Below are 17,211 nucleotides of genomic sequence, written 5' to 3'. Positions count from 1 at the left end.
TAGTTGCATTGATTGTGGTCCAATGTGTTACGTGTTTTAAGAATGAACTAGTGAAAACAAAGGGGTTGATTTTAAAAGGTGCGCATGGGCGTCCACATGCGTGAGGTTCCCGGCAACCGTACATGGATGCCCTGATTTTATATGCGTGCAGCATCATGTGCATGTTATAAAATACAATATCTGCGTGCACATACACACCAGACTGTATAATCAGTGTGAGTGGGTGCCCCACTCACACACACGGGGGGATGGAGTTTTTCAATTATGCGTAACAACACGATTGGCATTTTTGCCAGTTCCCTCTGTCCGCTCCAATTAAGGAGCGAACTGGAAGGGAGCTTCCCTACACCCCTATCTAACCTTCCTCCCTTTTCCCCTCTACACTCCGACCCCTAAATCTTCCCTAGTTAACACTTTTAAGAACATAAGAAATTGCCATGCTGGGTCAGACCAAGGGTCCATCAAGCCCAGCATCCTGTTTCCAACAGAGGCCAAAACCAGGCCACAAGAACCTGGCAATTACCCAAACACTAAGAAGAACCCATGCTACTGATGCAATTAATAGCAGTGGCTATTCCCTAAGTAAAATTGATTAACAGCCATTAATGGACTTCTCCTCCAAGAACTTATCCAAACCTTTTTTGAACCCAGCTACACTAACTGCACTAACCACATCCCCTGGCAACAAATTCCAGAGCTTTATTGTGCGTTGAGTGAAAAAGAATTTTCTCCGATTAGTCTTAAATGTGCTACTTGCTAACTTCATGGAATTAGCAAGTAGCGCAAGTAGCACCCCCTAGTCCTTCTATTATTCGAAAATGTAAATAACCGAGTCACATCTACTCCTTCAAGACCTCTCATGATCTTAAAGACCTCTATCATATCCCCCCTCAGCAGCCGTCTCTTCTCCAAGCTGAACAGCCCTAACCTCTTCAGCCTTTCCTCATAGGGGAGCTGTTCCATCCCCTTTATCATTTTGGTTGCCTTTCTCTTTACCTTCTCCATCGCAACTATATCTTTTTTGAGATGCGGCGACCAGAATTGTACACAGTATTCAAGGTGCGGTCTCACCATGGAGCGATACAGAGGCATTATGACATTTTCCGTTCTATTAACCATTCCCTTCCTAATAATTCCTAACATTCTATTTGCTGTTTTGACTGCTGCAGACACTGAACCAACGATTTTAAAGTATTATCCACTATGATGCCTATGTACACCAGTACATGATCTTCGGTATATAAAAGTCTATAAATAAATAAATAAATAGATAGATAGATAGATCTTTTCCCTGGGTGGTAGCTCCTAATATGGAACCTAACATCGTGTAACTACAGCAAGGGTTATTTTTCCCTATATGCAACACCTTGCACTTGTCCACATTAAATTTCATCTGCTATTTGGATGCCCAATCTTCCAGTCTTGCAAGGTCCTCCTGTAATGTATCACATCCATGCCTCTATGAGCAATGGTGGTCTAAAAAGCAAAAAGGGAGATTTATCAAGCTACAATAAGGCTATGACATGCATTAAACAGCATATATTATACATTAATGCTGTATAATCATGTGATGTTTGACTGAAACCTGCCCCTATTATAATGAGCTGCTTTCACTGGAATTTGCATGCATGAATTTTGCAAATCCATGCAAAGCAGCTCATGCATTCCTACAGAAATCCTTTGTAAATAAAATAATACTGCTGACTGACATTTTTTAGCCACGTTATTTTCTCTACACCTTTGCCAGATATGCTATTCCTCCGCCGAAGCACCGAGACCCTAATGCAGGTCCTTATGCTCCCAAGGTAGAATTAACGGACCATGCGGCCAACAAGACCCCCCCCCCCCCCCCAAAAAAAACCAAAACAAAAAACATTTTTTGAAAGTCACCCGAGTTTGTAGGGAGATCTCATTTTACCACTGATGCACCAATTATGAATTATAATAGCCATGTACAGGCCAAATTCTGACAGGCCCCAAAAAGGCACTGTCACAGCAAGAGAAGGAACTTTGCCCAGGTGAACTTTGAAACATTTTCACTGTGGAAAATGAAGAGGCCTCGTTCTGATACACTGAAGGATACCTTACCAGATGCATCTGTTTGTCAGTTCCTGTGAAAATATAAAGCAGACAGAGAGGCAATGACTTAGGATCCTAATCAAGTGTCAGGGACAGCAAGCAAGCAGAGGGAGGGGCAGCCTGAGACAGAGAAAAAACACGCTGACACGCAACTTAGCATACAGACATGAGTTCTTCCCCGAAGGAATGGGAGGGGGGAAAAAGACCTGCAATGTGGCAAAAGACCCTCCACCCACCACGAGGTTATGCATATTTATCAGCTGGAAAGTATAAGACAAGGGGCAAGGAAGAAGGAAAAAAAAAAAAAGGCAAGCAAACCCTGGAAGAAAACCTGGAGAGTGGAGTCTGAGAGCGACCCTGAAAGTAAAAGGAGGGTCAGAAGCAGATCAGTGCTCCCTGCTATCTAGAAGGGAGAAGACCAGATGTGGCCAGGTGATCAGAGAGAGGAGACCCCGGCTCAGGTGTGGAGAGTAACGCAGAGTCATAGACAAGGAAGGGTGAGAAGCAGCCCAGACAGCTGGCAAGCACCAGAATCAGAAGCTAGACTCCTTCCTGTACAGACTGCCTCCTCTGCCAGCACCAAGCCCAGGAAGCAAGCCTCTTCCCTGCCCACATTCTCCAGCCGAAACCTGCTTCAGAGGGGAACAGAGGTATCGCCTGACCGTTGGAATCAGGGGTAAGTAAGTTAGCCATAAGTATTAATATCTTAAGCAGGCTAAAGTCTATGGCATGTTTTATTACCAGTACAGAGAAAAACACCAAGGTGCTCTCTCTAAAAAATGTTTTAAATCCACAACTCAATTTCAACCTCCAGAACACAGCTCTAATATCAGCTAATGGAGGAGAAGACCTCAGAACACCAGTGAGTACTATCCATTTAAAGGACTCGCTCTATTCCAATCATCGGTCTGAAAAACCTCCGACCTTCCTTTATTTCTATGAACTTATATTGTATTGTTCCATTTTATGCCTTTATTTTTTAATTTTCAATTGTATATATGCAAAAACGTCATGCACAAAACCCACAGCAGTTCATCTAAAACAGTAAATTTTTCAAAATCACCGAAGCACTTCCCCACAGACAAATAATGAAGTGTAATTATTTCTTAAAAATTAACTCAGCTGCATCGCGGTTCTCATATATAGAGGGCTCCAATGTTTGTCTCATTTCTCACATTTTGTTTCCTGTGAATAAAATGCCGACGTTGGCCAGCGTTTCGCCGACAGGCTTCATCAGGGCAATGTGATCTCAAAGGAGGATTAAGAGCATGATTTTCAATAAATATCTCCAGCAGTTCTACCTTAGAATGGAGCAGACGGCTCTCAAAAATGAGTTTTTCCTGCACAAATGCATGCTAATGGCATGCAAAGGAGGCGATTAGCTAATCACAGGCAATGCAGGGAACCGCGCTAATGCTAGTGTGGGTTTTTTACAGCCATGGTCAGTGCCGACTCGGGGGGGGGGGGGCCTATGTCTGCATCCGCACATCCTGAAAACCACCTAGCTTAGCACCTATCTCTGCACTTTTCTGGGCACCTGATCGTATAGATTCGCGACCAAGAAAGTGCCTAGCTCAGCGCCTGAGTGGCAACGTTTTCTAGGCGCCTTTCTGTGCACCAGAGTGTCCATATTCGCTCCCAGCTGAGTGCCTATGTTGGCACCCGAGCATCCAGATTGGTGCCCAACTGAGCACTTCTCTTGCTGCTATGCCAGTGTCAACTGGCATCCCTGCAAATATTTGCCCTGTTTTCTGCAGCACCATTATTGGAAATACTTTCCAGGGTCAGATTTTCACTTAATAGGGAGACCAGTTCACTCGCTCGCTTTTAGATGCATATTATTGGTGCAGGATTTGAACACGGAAGCGGCCGCTTATTACGTAGGACCTTATGGCGCTTAGATACACACATTTTTCTGTAAGTGCATGGATTTCTGCACGCAAATCGTTTACAAAATTTTTTTTTTTTTTTTTTTTTTTTTTTTACATCCCGCGCAAGCGACAGCTTCAGCCTCCCGCGCGGACCAAACCTTCGCTCATAACTAGAGCCTGTTTTGCCGCGGGTCTTATTACATCGGCCCCAGAAAGAGGTAGAGTTTTGCACTCCTCATCTCTTGGTATTATGTGAAGCAAAGAAAACACACCCATGTAATCATAGCACAATTTAAGACCTGACCCAAATGTATCCACTTCAATAGAGTAATCTGGGCCTTTTGTTATTTCAAAAACAGAAAAATGTTCTTAGTGGGAGAAGGAATAGCCTTGTAACACAACATGAATTAAAGAGCAGACTGGGAGAGAACTTCCCTAACCCTGGCCTTCCTCCTTCTTCCCCAACCCCTAAACTAAACCTATCTATCCCCAATTTTTTTTTTAATACTTACTGCTTCTCCAGAGCAGAAGTAAACTTCGCATGCTGGTTGGCTGCCAGTGCGCTCTTCTCTGGGACAGTGTCCAATGGCACTGTCCCGACCCACCCCCAGCCCTCCCTTTTAGCAGGCCCAGCACTTCGCGCATATTGGGGGTTGCGTGCATGGCTTGGCCCATTCTAAAATGTGTGCAAGGCCTGGCCAAGCGTGTAACCCCTGATTTTACCGCGTGCAGCGCTTTTAAAATTCGGGCTTAAGTCAACTTGACTAATAGTAATTTATGGACTTCTCCTCCAGGAACTTGTCCATACTTTTTTAAACCCAGCTAACTGCCTTAACCACATCCTCTGGCAATGAATTCCAGAGCTTAATTATGTGTTAAGTGAAAAAGAATTTGTTCTCTGATTTGTTGTGTTTTAAATGTGCTACTTGCTAATTTCATGGAGTACCTCCTCATCCTATTATCTGAGTAAATAACTGATTCACATTTACCCATTATAGTCCTTACCTCTTTAGCCTTTCCTCCTAGGGGAGCTGTTCCATCCCCCTTATCATTTTGGTCACCCTTCTCTGTACATCTATATCTTTTTTGAGATGCAGTGACCAGAATTGCACACAGTACTCAACTTTTTTTTTCTGATTTTGAAGCCAGGCACTAATAGCTAGTATAGCATGGACTGATGATAATCAGAATTCGTGGGATACAGAATCAGATGAAGCATCTCCCAACACAAACTAGAGAGAAGCAGTCTCTCAGTTTTCAAGTGAACATCAATTAACTCTCCCAATCTCTCCTCCTAAATTGTAATGTGGAAGCAAAGTTTGCATTCCCCTACCAGGAAGTTCTCCCAAAATCATCCTGATAACTAGGTCTTCCATATTGCATCCACCCCATACCACAAGGGCGAGGCACAACACTCCCAGATTCCTCTTCAAGTTTAACCCCAGTCTCACAGTCACCTTAGACTTTATTCATGACTCTGTTGGCCAATGATCTTCACCATTCCTATTTCCCCCAATCCAGAGACAGGCAGGTATGCCCACATGCCTTGTTTCCTTCTTAGGCTGCTCTTCATTTCAGACTATCCCCTTTTTCTTTCCTTCTGGCTATTTTCCTCAGGGGGAGGAAGTACCATGGGTCCATCTCTACCTCTATAGTTTTTTTCTTCTGTGGGAGGAAACTCCTCTATTTCCATAGCCTTGGGCCTCCTGCCTGAAGGGGAAGAGCTCCTGCAGGACCCCAGGCCACCCCTTCCCTGGAGATCCCTCTCACACCAACTCCAAACCTGAGCAAGGGCAAAATCCTGCCTTATTCTCCCAACTTTATATCTTCTACTAAGCTGTCTTCACCCAATCACATAAAGCCATGTTCTTAACGGGACACACACACAACATCCCCTAAAACTCAAACCACATTACTTTACAATGCTCACCCCTCCAAAATGCCATCTAAATGGTCAACTATTACTACAAGTTCAAATATTCAACACACTCCCCAACAGGTCAGCCATGATAAATCCCAGGACTCCCCCTCTTAGAATATCTTATGCAACTGGAAACCAAAACAGAGACTCCAAGTTTGGGGGGATCTCCCACTAATATGAACATTCAGTGAGGCACTATAGGTAAGATGCCATAATCAACCTCAAAACAGAGGGCCAGAAAGAAACAAGGAAAGCATGCAGAGGCATGGCTTCAGGAATGCTTTCCAACTTAGAGTTGTAGAATGGGTGGGTGGTTTGTCTTGAGTGATGTGTTTAGGGGAGAAAAAGCATGTGTGGGTGGGTGGCTAAGGGCATGGTTTTGGGGTATGCCTATATGAGTTATATGTGATGGTGCATGTTGGGGAATGGATGTACAAAGAGCGCATACATGAGTGCTTTGGTAGATGTTGTAGTGTCTCCCCATGGATTTTTTGCAGGTGTGGAAGGCCTCTTTAGGGTATTGGGGGGGTGTAGAAGGCAGTGTGTTTGAGTGGGCGCGTCTGTGGCAGAAAAGTGGAATATAGCTGCATGTGCCAACTGAGAAGTGGCTTCAAAGTCACCTTTGGGTACTATCTCCATCCCTGGTTATTTGGGTTTCAGCAGGGAGAGGGTTATGGGTCTGTATGTGGGTGGAAGTATGTGCTATGCACCAATGGGGGAAGGTGGCTTTGAAGGTACCTCATGGTGCCATCCATCAGCTGATTCAGTTATTTTTAACATCACTGGCAGTATTGCTGTAGCTCAAAGTGCTAGAAGGCTAAAGATGTGGGCCCCTCCCAGCAGACTTTTGAAATGGCTCAGTCACTATTCTGCAGTTTCTGGTGCCCCTAGCAGTAATGAAACTTTTTTGTTGGAGACTTGCTTTTCTAAAAATACTGGTGTGATTTTTCTGGGTTTCAGACATCTAAAAGGTTATCTGATTTGTATTCTGCTTTTCAGCATTTGAAAGTGGATTACACTCAGGTAGTTTGCAACTATAATAGTTCTGTACATCAAATTTATATCCCCTTTTTGAAGGGTTATTGTGCCTATGGATAGACAGACATTGATCCATTTTGTATGTGGAGGTCAGAAAGCATAAAACAGCTCCACTCAAAAAAAAAAAAATCCAGGGTAGCAAACTCCCACCTAAAGCCTGCGGCTAGGCATGGAAAGAGAAAAGAAACAGCCAAGACAAGGGGCAGTTTTGTCCAGGAAAGGATCTGCTTTACCACCCTAGAAGATCTGCCAGTAGGTGTGAGGCAGAGCTCAGCACTTAAGGAATTCCCTTCCATCACAACACCTTTTTAACCCCATTCCATGCCCCTCTTTCCCTAGTGCCAATAGGTAGGCAGCTGCAGCAAAAGTGTAATGGTTTGTTTCATTTAACTTGTGATAAATGGTTTTATCATAAGCTAAACTTTTTAGCACACTCTAAATTAAAAGACCTGCCCACTGCGTCTTGCATTGGTAACAATTGAATTTCCTAACTTGATTGCTCCTGCAGTCATGTTTAGCATCTTAAATGTTGGCCTGAAGAGTAATACATTTGCATAGGCACAGTTCTCCCACAGCATGAGACAGGGACCTATGAGCCTGATCACATTTAGGTTGTTTAGTTGTAACCCCCTCACTTTTGGGAGGTCTGGCAAGGGGAAAAAGAAGCTATGGAAGCAGCTCTCCAAATTGTTATTCCATCTTGTGTAGTTCTCTGGGCTCGTTTCCTTTCCAAACTCTTCACCTATGAGTGGTAAGAGGCCTCCAATTCCTTTCTTTGTATGCATGGGCCTGAGTGATCTGCCCCCCCCAACTCATTCCAGTCTAGAATCCAGGCTGATTCTGGGTAAGCATTTGCATCATTAACCTACAACTGTCAATATCTGAGACTGAATTGGTCATGGATAGGGCCTTATTCTCCAGCACTTTAAGCAAATGGGATAAGACAACAGGGATGCTTGGAGGACAGGAACAGATCTCTTCCCCCCCACAACATGCTTTGACATTTAAAGCATTTATAATCCATACAAGCCAAGCTTCTATACAGAATGCATAAAAACATACAAGAACCAGTGCTGTAAATGCTGCCAGAATTTCTTTAAACAGAGCCATTCTACAGCCAACCTAAGGTTCACCTCTCCGATTGGTGCATTAGCTATAACAAAAAACCATTGAACAGTGACTAAGTAAACAGATTTGCTAATATTCATGGACAAACAAGTTTTGCTGCTAGGGCAGTGCCCCTCAAATGATGCTAAAGTCAATTGCCTTGCAAGGTCAGTGTGTTCCCATCACTGCTCCAGTTAAAAAGCTAGGGTGATGTCAGATTCTTCTCTCTCATTGCACCATCATACTATAAAAAACCTGCACATTTTGTAGTTTGTGGCTAGTGCACAATCTAAAATCCTCATTAGTCCTAGACAATTTTCATTGTGTAGTTTTGCCAGCTGCAGTCAGTAGAATGGACTATTAACTGGGTCTTCAACATTACAAGTTCTACAACTAGCACAAAAATGTTGCAGTGGATTCCTCCCAATAACTTGATACCACTCTTGCAATCTTTACATTGATTTTACCTGTCTTTGAAATAGAATTTTAAACTTAAGTTTAGTCTTCAAGGTATTGGAGTAGTACCTTCCTTCATCAGTGCATCTTTGAACATGTATGTTCCTATCTCAAGATGTGCTACAATTGCTTTCTTGCAAAACTAGGGAAATCTGATGACCTCCCTTCTGAAGATTCAGGAAAAAGGTCTAAAGCTTCTTATTAAAGCAGGCATTTGGGGGCTGAGGCATGCCAGAAGGTTATTTTTGTTTAAGAATTGAGGCTTGCTTAATTTGGTTAGTGTTATTTAGTTGGTGAATAATCTGTACACTTTGTCATAAACAAAGCAGTATAAATGTCAGCCTAACACATTTGTGATAATGTTACCTGCTTAGGATAAATATTACACATAAAAGATCTTTCATAAATATTGCAAGGACCAATAGTCCATCAAGTTAAACATATCAAACCTCAATAACCTAGAGCAGGTGCTAGACCACACTAGTCCATAAGAGCCAGACAGGCCTGGTTATCAGGAAATCCTTAACAAGGCATCAGATATGTGCCTACAATGGAGGTAGTGCATTCGAGTTTCATGTTATCTTCATTATGGTATCCTGCAAACTAGACTTGTGCATGGTACTCTAGGACTGGAGCCGTCTTCCCTTACTTAAGGCATGCTACCCAAAAGCCTGAGAAAAATAAAGTTAACTGATGTTTCCTGCATGTTAAGGAAACCTCTGCTCTTAATGTTATCCAGTGAAAACACTCTGAAAATCATTCTAGCACTAAGTTTCTACATGGCACACTGAGCTGCTGGAGGGGATAAGTGCTACCCTGAAGATTATGAAGGTCTACAGCTGGGAACTGAAGCAGTCAGGCCTTGATTAAAATCAAAACTTCATTTAATGGGCATTTGAATAGGAAGCCAACACAGAAGGCAGGGTTGGAGTGATATCTGTTTGGCTCCTATAAACAACTTTGCAGCAGAATTCAGTATCATTTGTAATAACTTCTGGCATTAGGCTCCACTAAGCTCACTTGCAGTCATTGCTGTATAGCTGCAGTTTAAGGAGAGCACAGCAGCAAAGTACTAAAAACACCAATATTGCAAGCCTGAGAAAAAGATGTTCCTCTGTTTTGAGGACCATAAACTGGAATGAAGTGTCTACAACCCACTATCTGTTTGATGGAAAGTAACCAGACCTCTACAACAGCTTCACAGAAGATAAGTGAGAAGCAGCTAAACACCTTGCATAAAGTGTTAAATGGCCAAGAGCAGGACCCTGGCACCCACCAGCATTCACAGGAAAGCAGTACCAGCAGCCGTTCAAGAGCAGTTTTAGGATTTTTACCTTAAATTAAATAACTTTGTGGAAACCTGAATGTGCCTCTACTTAAAAAAGAGTTCAGGTTTACTGCAATACAGGACATGAGTCAATTTTGCAACACCACTTTATTTTCAAATAAATTCATGCAATCATGATTTGCAAGTTCAGTATTGGAGCAGTAAAGAAAAAAAAAAAAAAGATTCCTGCTTGGAAGACTTGCCCATTTAGTAGCTCTGCTCCTATATCTTGGGAAAAACCAAATTCATTTCAAAAGTGCAGATTTCTGCAGTTTTCCAGCAGCACTTCCAGTCTTCTTTTCCACCGACTTGATGACCCCAACAGCAACTGTCTGCTTCAAGTCCCGTGCAGCAAAGCGACCTGCAATGAGAAGGACAGTGAGCAGGTTCTCTGAACTTTGCTATTGCCAGATAAAACTGTTTTCATGTCAAGATTAATTTTGCACATTTAACCATCTTCCACCGGAGCTGCATGACATTTACTACAGTTAAGTAAGTCTTGTTTCATGGACTGTTCAAAACTTGATGTTATATGGGAGATGGACAGTAACCCAGTCAGGTTGAATTTTCAGGATCTCCATTGTATAAGAGCTGTGCATGCAGATCTCATACATTGTTACAGATACCCTGAAAAGCTAGGCTGGCTTTTCCATGGATAGGGGGAGAACCACTGGCATAGGAGCCAGCCTCCCAGGAATGTGAAGATGGATTGCTGTGCCTTAGCTTAACATTTGGACAGGTAAAGATTTGTCAGACTTGCAGAGTAGAAGGTACAATACATGCTTCTAGGAGAAATGCCAAAGGCCATTGGGCCCATCCAGTCTGCCCAATTATTCCTGTCTACATTGCAAGGATGCTGCCTCGTTCTAAAGGCTTGTGTAATCTCACTCATGGAATTTTACTTCCTCATTGGGTCTCTACCATCCTGGATAGATTAAGTATGGGACCTTGGTTGGTAGTTTTAGTTTATATATTGTGCCTTTGACACTTTGAAGCATATTACCCACAGTACCTGAACATATTTTCCAGTCCCTAGAGCAGTGGTTCAACCTGTTGAGACACCTGCCAGAATATGCTTGTGTACATGACACTGAACACGATCATGGGGCTAAATGTAAACATACTCTGCATCTATAGGAACTCACCCCTTCCCCCCCCCCCCATCTACAAAATATTGATTCTGGCATTGTAAAAAAAAAAAATGCAAAAAAACATGACAGACCTATGTGTAACAAGCCTGCCAAGCCATACCTAATGCTAAAAACTCAACCCATCTATAAAAAGGCAGCAATGCACCCCAGTGCATGTCCTATTAAGATAAGATGCAGCAAGGCATACAAATCCCTATATACTAGTAAATACCTCCCCTCTATATAAAGAGTTCTATTAACTATATTTAGACCTTTAATCATATCCCTAAGTATTTGGCCCACATTACTCCATTATGAAATGCAGTCAGGCCACCTCACTGATAACCATGCAGGTACCATGGTATGACAGTGAAGCCTGCATTAGGTAAAAGATTTAAACATGTAATGTGGCCCTGAGGTATTTACCACCTATTGACAGATGAATTAGGGACAAGGGCAAAGGGAAAACTAGTCAAGAAATGGGTAAGTGGATATTGTGGAATATAACTGGTACTGCTCAAGACAGCAAAATGTCTCATCTTAATAAGCCTATCCAACACAGGTGTATCTTCCTTGTAGAGAAGGCTGTACCTCATTTAACAAGCACCTGACCTCCCCTGAACAATAAAGGAATTTGCAGCAAATACCAATAGTGCAGTAATGTAATTCAGACTTTCCTCTTAAGTTAATAGGCTTTTCTAGGATTAAGTGGAATTAAGCCATTTTAGGGAATTCTACAGATAATAGGTTGAGGATTTTATATTAAGCTTTCTGTAAAAGTTACTAACCCAAAGGGGGGTAGTCAAAGAACCGCTCCACACAGAATGGTTTAATAGGAATAAGTTTGATAGTAGCACCATCTCCTGACTTCAGTCGAGCTGGCTTATCCTCCAGTTTCACACCAGATCTCCTGTCAACTTTTTCTTGAAGCTCAGCAAACTGGCAAGTGACATGGGCAGTATGGCAATCTATTACTGGAGAGTAGCCAGCTTTTATGAAGCCTGGGTGGTTCAAGATGATTACCTAGATGAAAATAAAGCAGTCATTACATCTTTTTGGCTTAACTCATCTGAAAGCAATTCCTCATGGTCTTATCAACTTTTACAAGATTAGTCTCAGAAGGGGGAGACTTAGCAGTGGTGCCCAGTCCTGGCCCCATCAACTTCTACTTATAAGCCAGTAGATTAGACAAAAAAAGTTACAAGCATTAGTGCTAGGTAGTACTAGAAAGAAAGCCAGATATTTTGCTATTAATCTACTTGAGACATATGGCTTTTCTTTTCAAGTCTAAAGCTCCTAGTTATATGGCAGATGCATGAAGTATATTTCCTTAGCACTTTGTCATGTAAAGCACACGAGTACATGAGTGCTGCTGTGCACTTCCTGTATTAGGCAGGAGGCCATAGACCGAATGCTGAGAAGAGCTGGGATAGGCCTGCATGTTCAGAGTGCCAAACGTACCTGTGCAGTGAAGCTGGATGCCCCCACTGGTGGGTCACTCTTGGAGTTTCCAGCCACATTTCCTCGCCTCAAGTTCCTGACCGAAATATTCTTGACATTGAAGCCAATGTTATAGCCTGGAAAAGCAACCTGCACCGGCTCATGGTGCATTTCAATGGACTTCACTTCTGCTGTGTAGTTTACTGGTGCAAAACAGATTGTCATGCCTGGTCTGAGAATGCCAGTTTCTATTTTCCCCACAGGCACAGTACCAATTCCTGAGAGAAAAAAAAGATTTTAACATTGCTTCACCTAACAATTTCAAAATATTGAGGGAATACCAAAGAGCTATGATTTGTGCCTTATCCATGTGTGGCAAGCCATAGCAAATTACCGGTAGATCACCAGTAGGAGGTACTAGAACAGTACTACTATCTAAGTTTAAGGGAGAGACTTAGAAGCAGCACATTTTTCATCTGCATCAGGACAGGCTCTAAGTTACCTGGCACCCTGTGTCACTGAAATAGGTGCCCCACCCTTCAACTGCAGCTATAGCACTTCTCTGGCACAGGGTACCCTTCTCCCTCTGCAACATCCCCCTTCCTTCATGCAGGTTGATCCCTTGCATACTGCTATAGACCATAGCCTCTCCTGCAGCGTTCCTGTGTCACCTGCTTTGCAGAGCACTAGAAAAAAGGGAAAGGGGAAGGGCATGGCAGTGCTGCCCTCTACAGGTCAGCCAAAAAAGTGGGAATAAGATGCAGATCAGGCCAAGTGCTGTTAAAGCTTAGGATTTGTACTTCTAGCCACAAAAACGTTTTGTCTCCTAGTTTGTACAGTTATTGCTTGCATGCAGGAAGGACTTTTGGGTCCAAGAATGTGTTGGGCACAAATTTTTTATTCCAAACATGATTGTTTCCAGATGGAAGGACTCCAGATGTGCTCCAAAAGTAAGAGTCTGACACCTGAAATACAGCTACATTGTACCTGTGATATTTAAGAGGGCAAAGTATGGCAACATAAAATTAAGGCTAAGGTCAGGTTACTTTGCAACACCTTAATTTTAAAGCTTGCATTCAGTGTTTTGGGCAATCATTAGTCTTGAAGTGTTTTGTATCAGGTGTGCCTCACCTCTGTAGCACATAGTGCAAAGCCATTCAGGGTTGAAATCAACTAAACAGCTCAGAATGGCCAGTCTGGTCTCCTCGGTATATCCCATCACTGCTGCAAGCTTCTCCATACCATTTCAGTTCTCGTTTAAAAGGAGTTCAGATGCATTTGCTTACAATGCAGCCATCTGGCAAGTCTTGCCAGTTTTGAGTAGGCCAACAATGCTTTAAAGAAATTAGAAATGGTGCCAAACAAGCAAATATCCCTGCCCCTCCTCCCACACATCCCCCTCAAATGTATAGTCTCCCCAATGAAAGCTGGTTAGGAGCTTAGGATAATTAGATTGTGCTCACCTCCTATTTTATAGACATCTTGGAGTGGTAATCTCAGGGGTTTGTTAGATGGGCGAACTGGAGGCAAGAGATTGTCCAAGACTTCTAGAAGTGCTTGTCCTTTGGCAAACCCGTCCTTCCGTTTGGTCTTCCATCCCTTGAACCACGGCATCTGGGTGAGAAAGACACTTTCGCTGACAATGAAGGCAGTTATGCCCTACTTTTAGAATATAGACCTTTTAAAAAAGTGTACACATGGGCCTCGTCCCTGGAAGGCTGTGGCTCACACCAGTTACAGTCGTTGGGTTCCTGTAGTGCTTTTCCCAGCTAAGCCGTACAAATGCGGCAATGCGTGCCCAGAACATTATTCGGGAGCCTCAATACGCTCCAAACCTCAAAATCCAGAGGCGCCCACTGAGCACGCGCTCACATCCGCGTGGCGTCCGGGCCTGGATGCACGTGCCCCCCCTCCTCCTCCTTACCTTCTGACTCGGGGAGCAAATGTTCTCCCCGTTCCAGCCGGAGACGGGCAGGAAGGGGATGGCGGCCGGGTTGTAGCCGATCTTCCGCAGGTAGACCGTGACGTTCCTCACCACCTCCTCGAAGCGCTTCTGGCTGTAAGGGGGATCGGTGGCGTCCATCTTGTTCACGCAGACGATGAGCTGCTGTACCCCCAGGGTGTAGGCCAGCAGCGCGTGCTCCCGGGTCTGCCCGTTCCTGGAGATGCCGGCCTCGAACTCCCCGGTGGCCGCCGAGACCAGGAGCACGGCGGCATCGGCCTACGAGGCAAGCGCAGGGCTGCTTACTCCCGGCTCGGCCTGGCCGTGCCGTTATGATCAAGCTGCTCAGTTCCCGTGTTGCTGTAGCAAATCAGGCTCAGCGCCCCCTTCACCCCAAGAGATTAAGTGGACTTGAGAAGGGATCCACTTAACCCCCCCCCCCCCATTACCAAAGAGATCGCGCCCCATCCAGCCGGAGCCCTCCCTGAATACCGACAGCTTTCCCCCACACCCCTTCGCCCGGCGCCCTCACCTGCGAGGTGCCCGTCAGCATGTTCTTGATGAAGTCCCGGTGGCCCGGGGCGTCGATGATGGTGACGGTGAACTTCTGGGTCTGGAACTTCCAGAGGGAAATGTCGATGGTGATCCCGCGCTCCCTCTCCGCCTTCAGCTTGTCCAGGATCCAAGCGAACTTGAAGGAACCCTTGCCCAGCTTTTGGGGAGAAGTAGATAAAGGTTTGCAGCGACATGGGGCTAGAGAGCGCTACATGTTCAAGCACTAGCGGTATTAGTCCCCGTCCCCCCCATTTGTTTCGTTTTTACCAGTTTCCGAAACAAGTGACGGAGACCAAACTGAGTCAAGTCACCTGCTTATAGCCGGCTTTCTCTTTAAAAGATTGTTTGTTGGGGTAGAAATGTAGGAGTGGGGAGTCATAGGAACCGCACTGAGCCACCCCAGATGGTGTCTCTAACCAGCAAGGAAACGAAAAGCCCCCTCACCTGGCTTGCCGCGGTCTCCAACTTCTCCATGGTCCTGGGGTCCAGGCCCCCAGATTTATAGATGAGATGACCTGTGGTGGTGGATTTGCCCGAATCAACGTGGCCAATGATAACTATGTTAATATGGGGCTTCGGAAATGATTTATCAGCCATAGCTGCCATCTAGTCCCGATCCAGAAAAAGAACTATCAAACCTTCGAAAACAAGGAAAAATCCGCGAATTATACCACCTTTAGATATAGCTTGGAAGAGCACTTTCTCCCGATTTTTAGGAAGCAAGAGATTGCTTCCTCTGCTTTTTATAGGGCGCCTGAATGCGCGCTGAACCAGACTCGCCGCCCTCGCGCTAATTATCGCAGCCCCGGTTTGGCACGGACTCCGGACACACCCAGTTAATACAGCCAAATTAAACTTTTCAAGGCTTCAGGTGGGCAGTATCGGGCCTAGACTCCCCCTGTCTGTGATTTGCCTGTGTAAAATACATTTTCTTTCTTCTATTATGCTCGACCATTGCGCTATTTAAGGTGTATAACTTCTGAGGTGTTGGAAATGACCCTTCTCTCACCACAGGTTGTTCAAAGATTAACTATTTTGTTCATCCGTTTTGATTAAAGGGAGAAACCCGTTTGTGGCACGTGTAAACATGTTGGAATCTTGTTTTGCTACATAAATCTCGGCTAGAAACCATGATAGTATTTTAAAACCTAATGAGATGAATATGTTAAACAGAACCCTGATTTGGGGGAGTCGATGAGTTCTCTGTAAAATACAATCACCAGCTTATATGTAGGTAGAGAGAAAACATCGGGTCAAGCCACACCCGTAAACAAACAAGATTTATTCAGCAAATCTAGGAACTTAAATCAGAGCTTTCCACTATTTTAATAGTGGTTCGTTCTGGCAGATTCTCTTATAAACGTCTGAGTTATTACGCTTGGAAATCTGAATTTTTAGACCTAACTAGTTGGAGCAAGTCAGAATTTACTAACACCAAATTATCTTTGCAATAAAAAAAAAAAAGCCCGTGCAGAGACTTTTCTTAATGCCCGTTCATTGCCAGCTTGAGTTAGACGTGTCTGTATCTAGCAAGGCTTCTTTCCGATGTCAGCAGAAAGTTCCTTATCCTTCCCAAAAGAGGTTCACTTTCTCTGTTTCTTTCTGTTGGTTGCTCAGACTGTAGAAACTAAAGCCAAGAAACAAGGTGTCTGCAATGCCCCAATGTTTAGACCAAGCTAAAACAGATCTGTCTGCTGCTAATGACTGTAGGTAGGTCCATCAAAAAGGGCCGCACTTTCTATGTATCTCATCTAATCTTAGTAACTAATCCTTTCTTTTTGGTGTCATTGGAAGTCATCAGGAGGGGAAGAAACGCTGCAGAGCCTGAAGAAGGAAGTCTCTTGTGAGGTAGAGACCTCTGAGAAGAAAAACTCCATCCCTTGGGCTACACTGAGGAGCTGCAGGAAGCCTGAAAGCAAGGACATGAGTGCCCTGGGTGTTGGGGCAACTTGGATGCATTCTGCCTCCCAGAGACTCAAGGAGGTTTTGCATATGGTTAGGTAAGAAAGTCAGCTTCTTGTTTCTTTTCAGATAGGGTAGATCTGTTCAGATATGTCTCTGGAGTTCATGGATGTCTGCTCATGGTATCTGTCGAAGTTTCTGTCCTGTAAGGACATTTTCTATAAAATCAGTGGGCATGCATTTTCTACAAATAGTATACGTTATGGTAAACTGTGAAGCACAAGGATTTATTTTATGTATTGTTTGCTTTTAAATATGTGTAAAAGACATCTGTTAGATATTTGATTTCTAGCCGTTGGAATTTGTGCCCATTGGTAAGCAGAAATAGGAGAGTAATTGGTCACTAACTAGTCAGTAACGGACAGCAGGTTAGGCTGTGGACA

General features: G+C 43.9%; 1 protein-coding gene across 1 annotated transcript; it reads right to left on the bottom strand.

The window, feature by feature from the left end:
• Positions 1–9,888: 9,888 nt before the first annotated feature.
• LOC115085711 (elongation factor 1-alpha-like) lies at positions 9,889–15,636 on the bottom strand. The gene is made up of 7 exons (XM_029592028.1): positions 15,311–15,636; positions 14,844–15,023; positions 14,294–14,590; positions 13,833–13,983; positions 12,391–12,647; positions 11,718–11,952; positions 9,889–10,160 (listed from the first exon to the last, which is right to left on the bottom strand). Exons 1-7 carry the CDS (start codon positions 15,470–15,472, stop codon positions 10,045–10,047), a joined length of 1,398 nt encoding a protein of 465 aa, XP_029447888.1. The 5' UTR covers positions 15,473–15,636; the 3' UTR covers positions 9,889–10,044.
• Positions 15,637–17,211: the final 1,575 nt, after the last annotated feature.

The sequence above is a fragment of the Rhinatrema bivittatum genome, chromosome 2, assembly GCF_901001135.1.
Source record: "Rhinatrema bivittatum chromosome 2, aRhiBiv1.1, whole genome shotgun sequence".
Lineage (NCBI taxonomy): Eukaryota > Metazoa > Chordata > Amphibia > Gymnophiona > Rhinatrematidae > Rhinatrema > Rhinatrema bivittatum.
This window is presented reverse-complemented; position numbering and strand designations above follow the sequence as displayed.

Bases quoted from the DNA above. Each gene is read 5' to 3' on its own strand.
- LOC115085711 (XM_029592028.1), bottom strand. From the start codon at position 15,472: ATGGCAGCTATGGCTGATAAATCATTTCCGAAGCCCCATATTAACATA. The intron at 15,024-15,310 runs GTGAGGGGGCTT...TCTCCCCAAAAG, and splicing joins TGGAGACCGCGGCAAGCCAG to CTGGGCAAGGGTTCCTTCAA. The intron at 12,648-13,832 runs GTGAGCACAATC...TTTTTCTCTCAG, and splicing joins AGATGTCTATAAAATAGGAG to GAATTGGTACTGTGCCTGTG.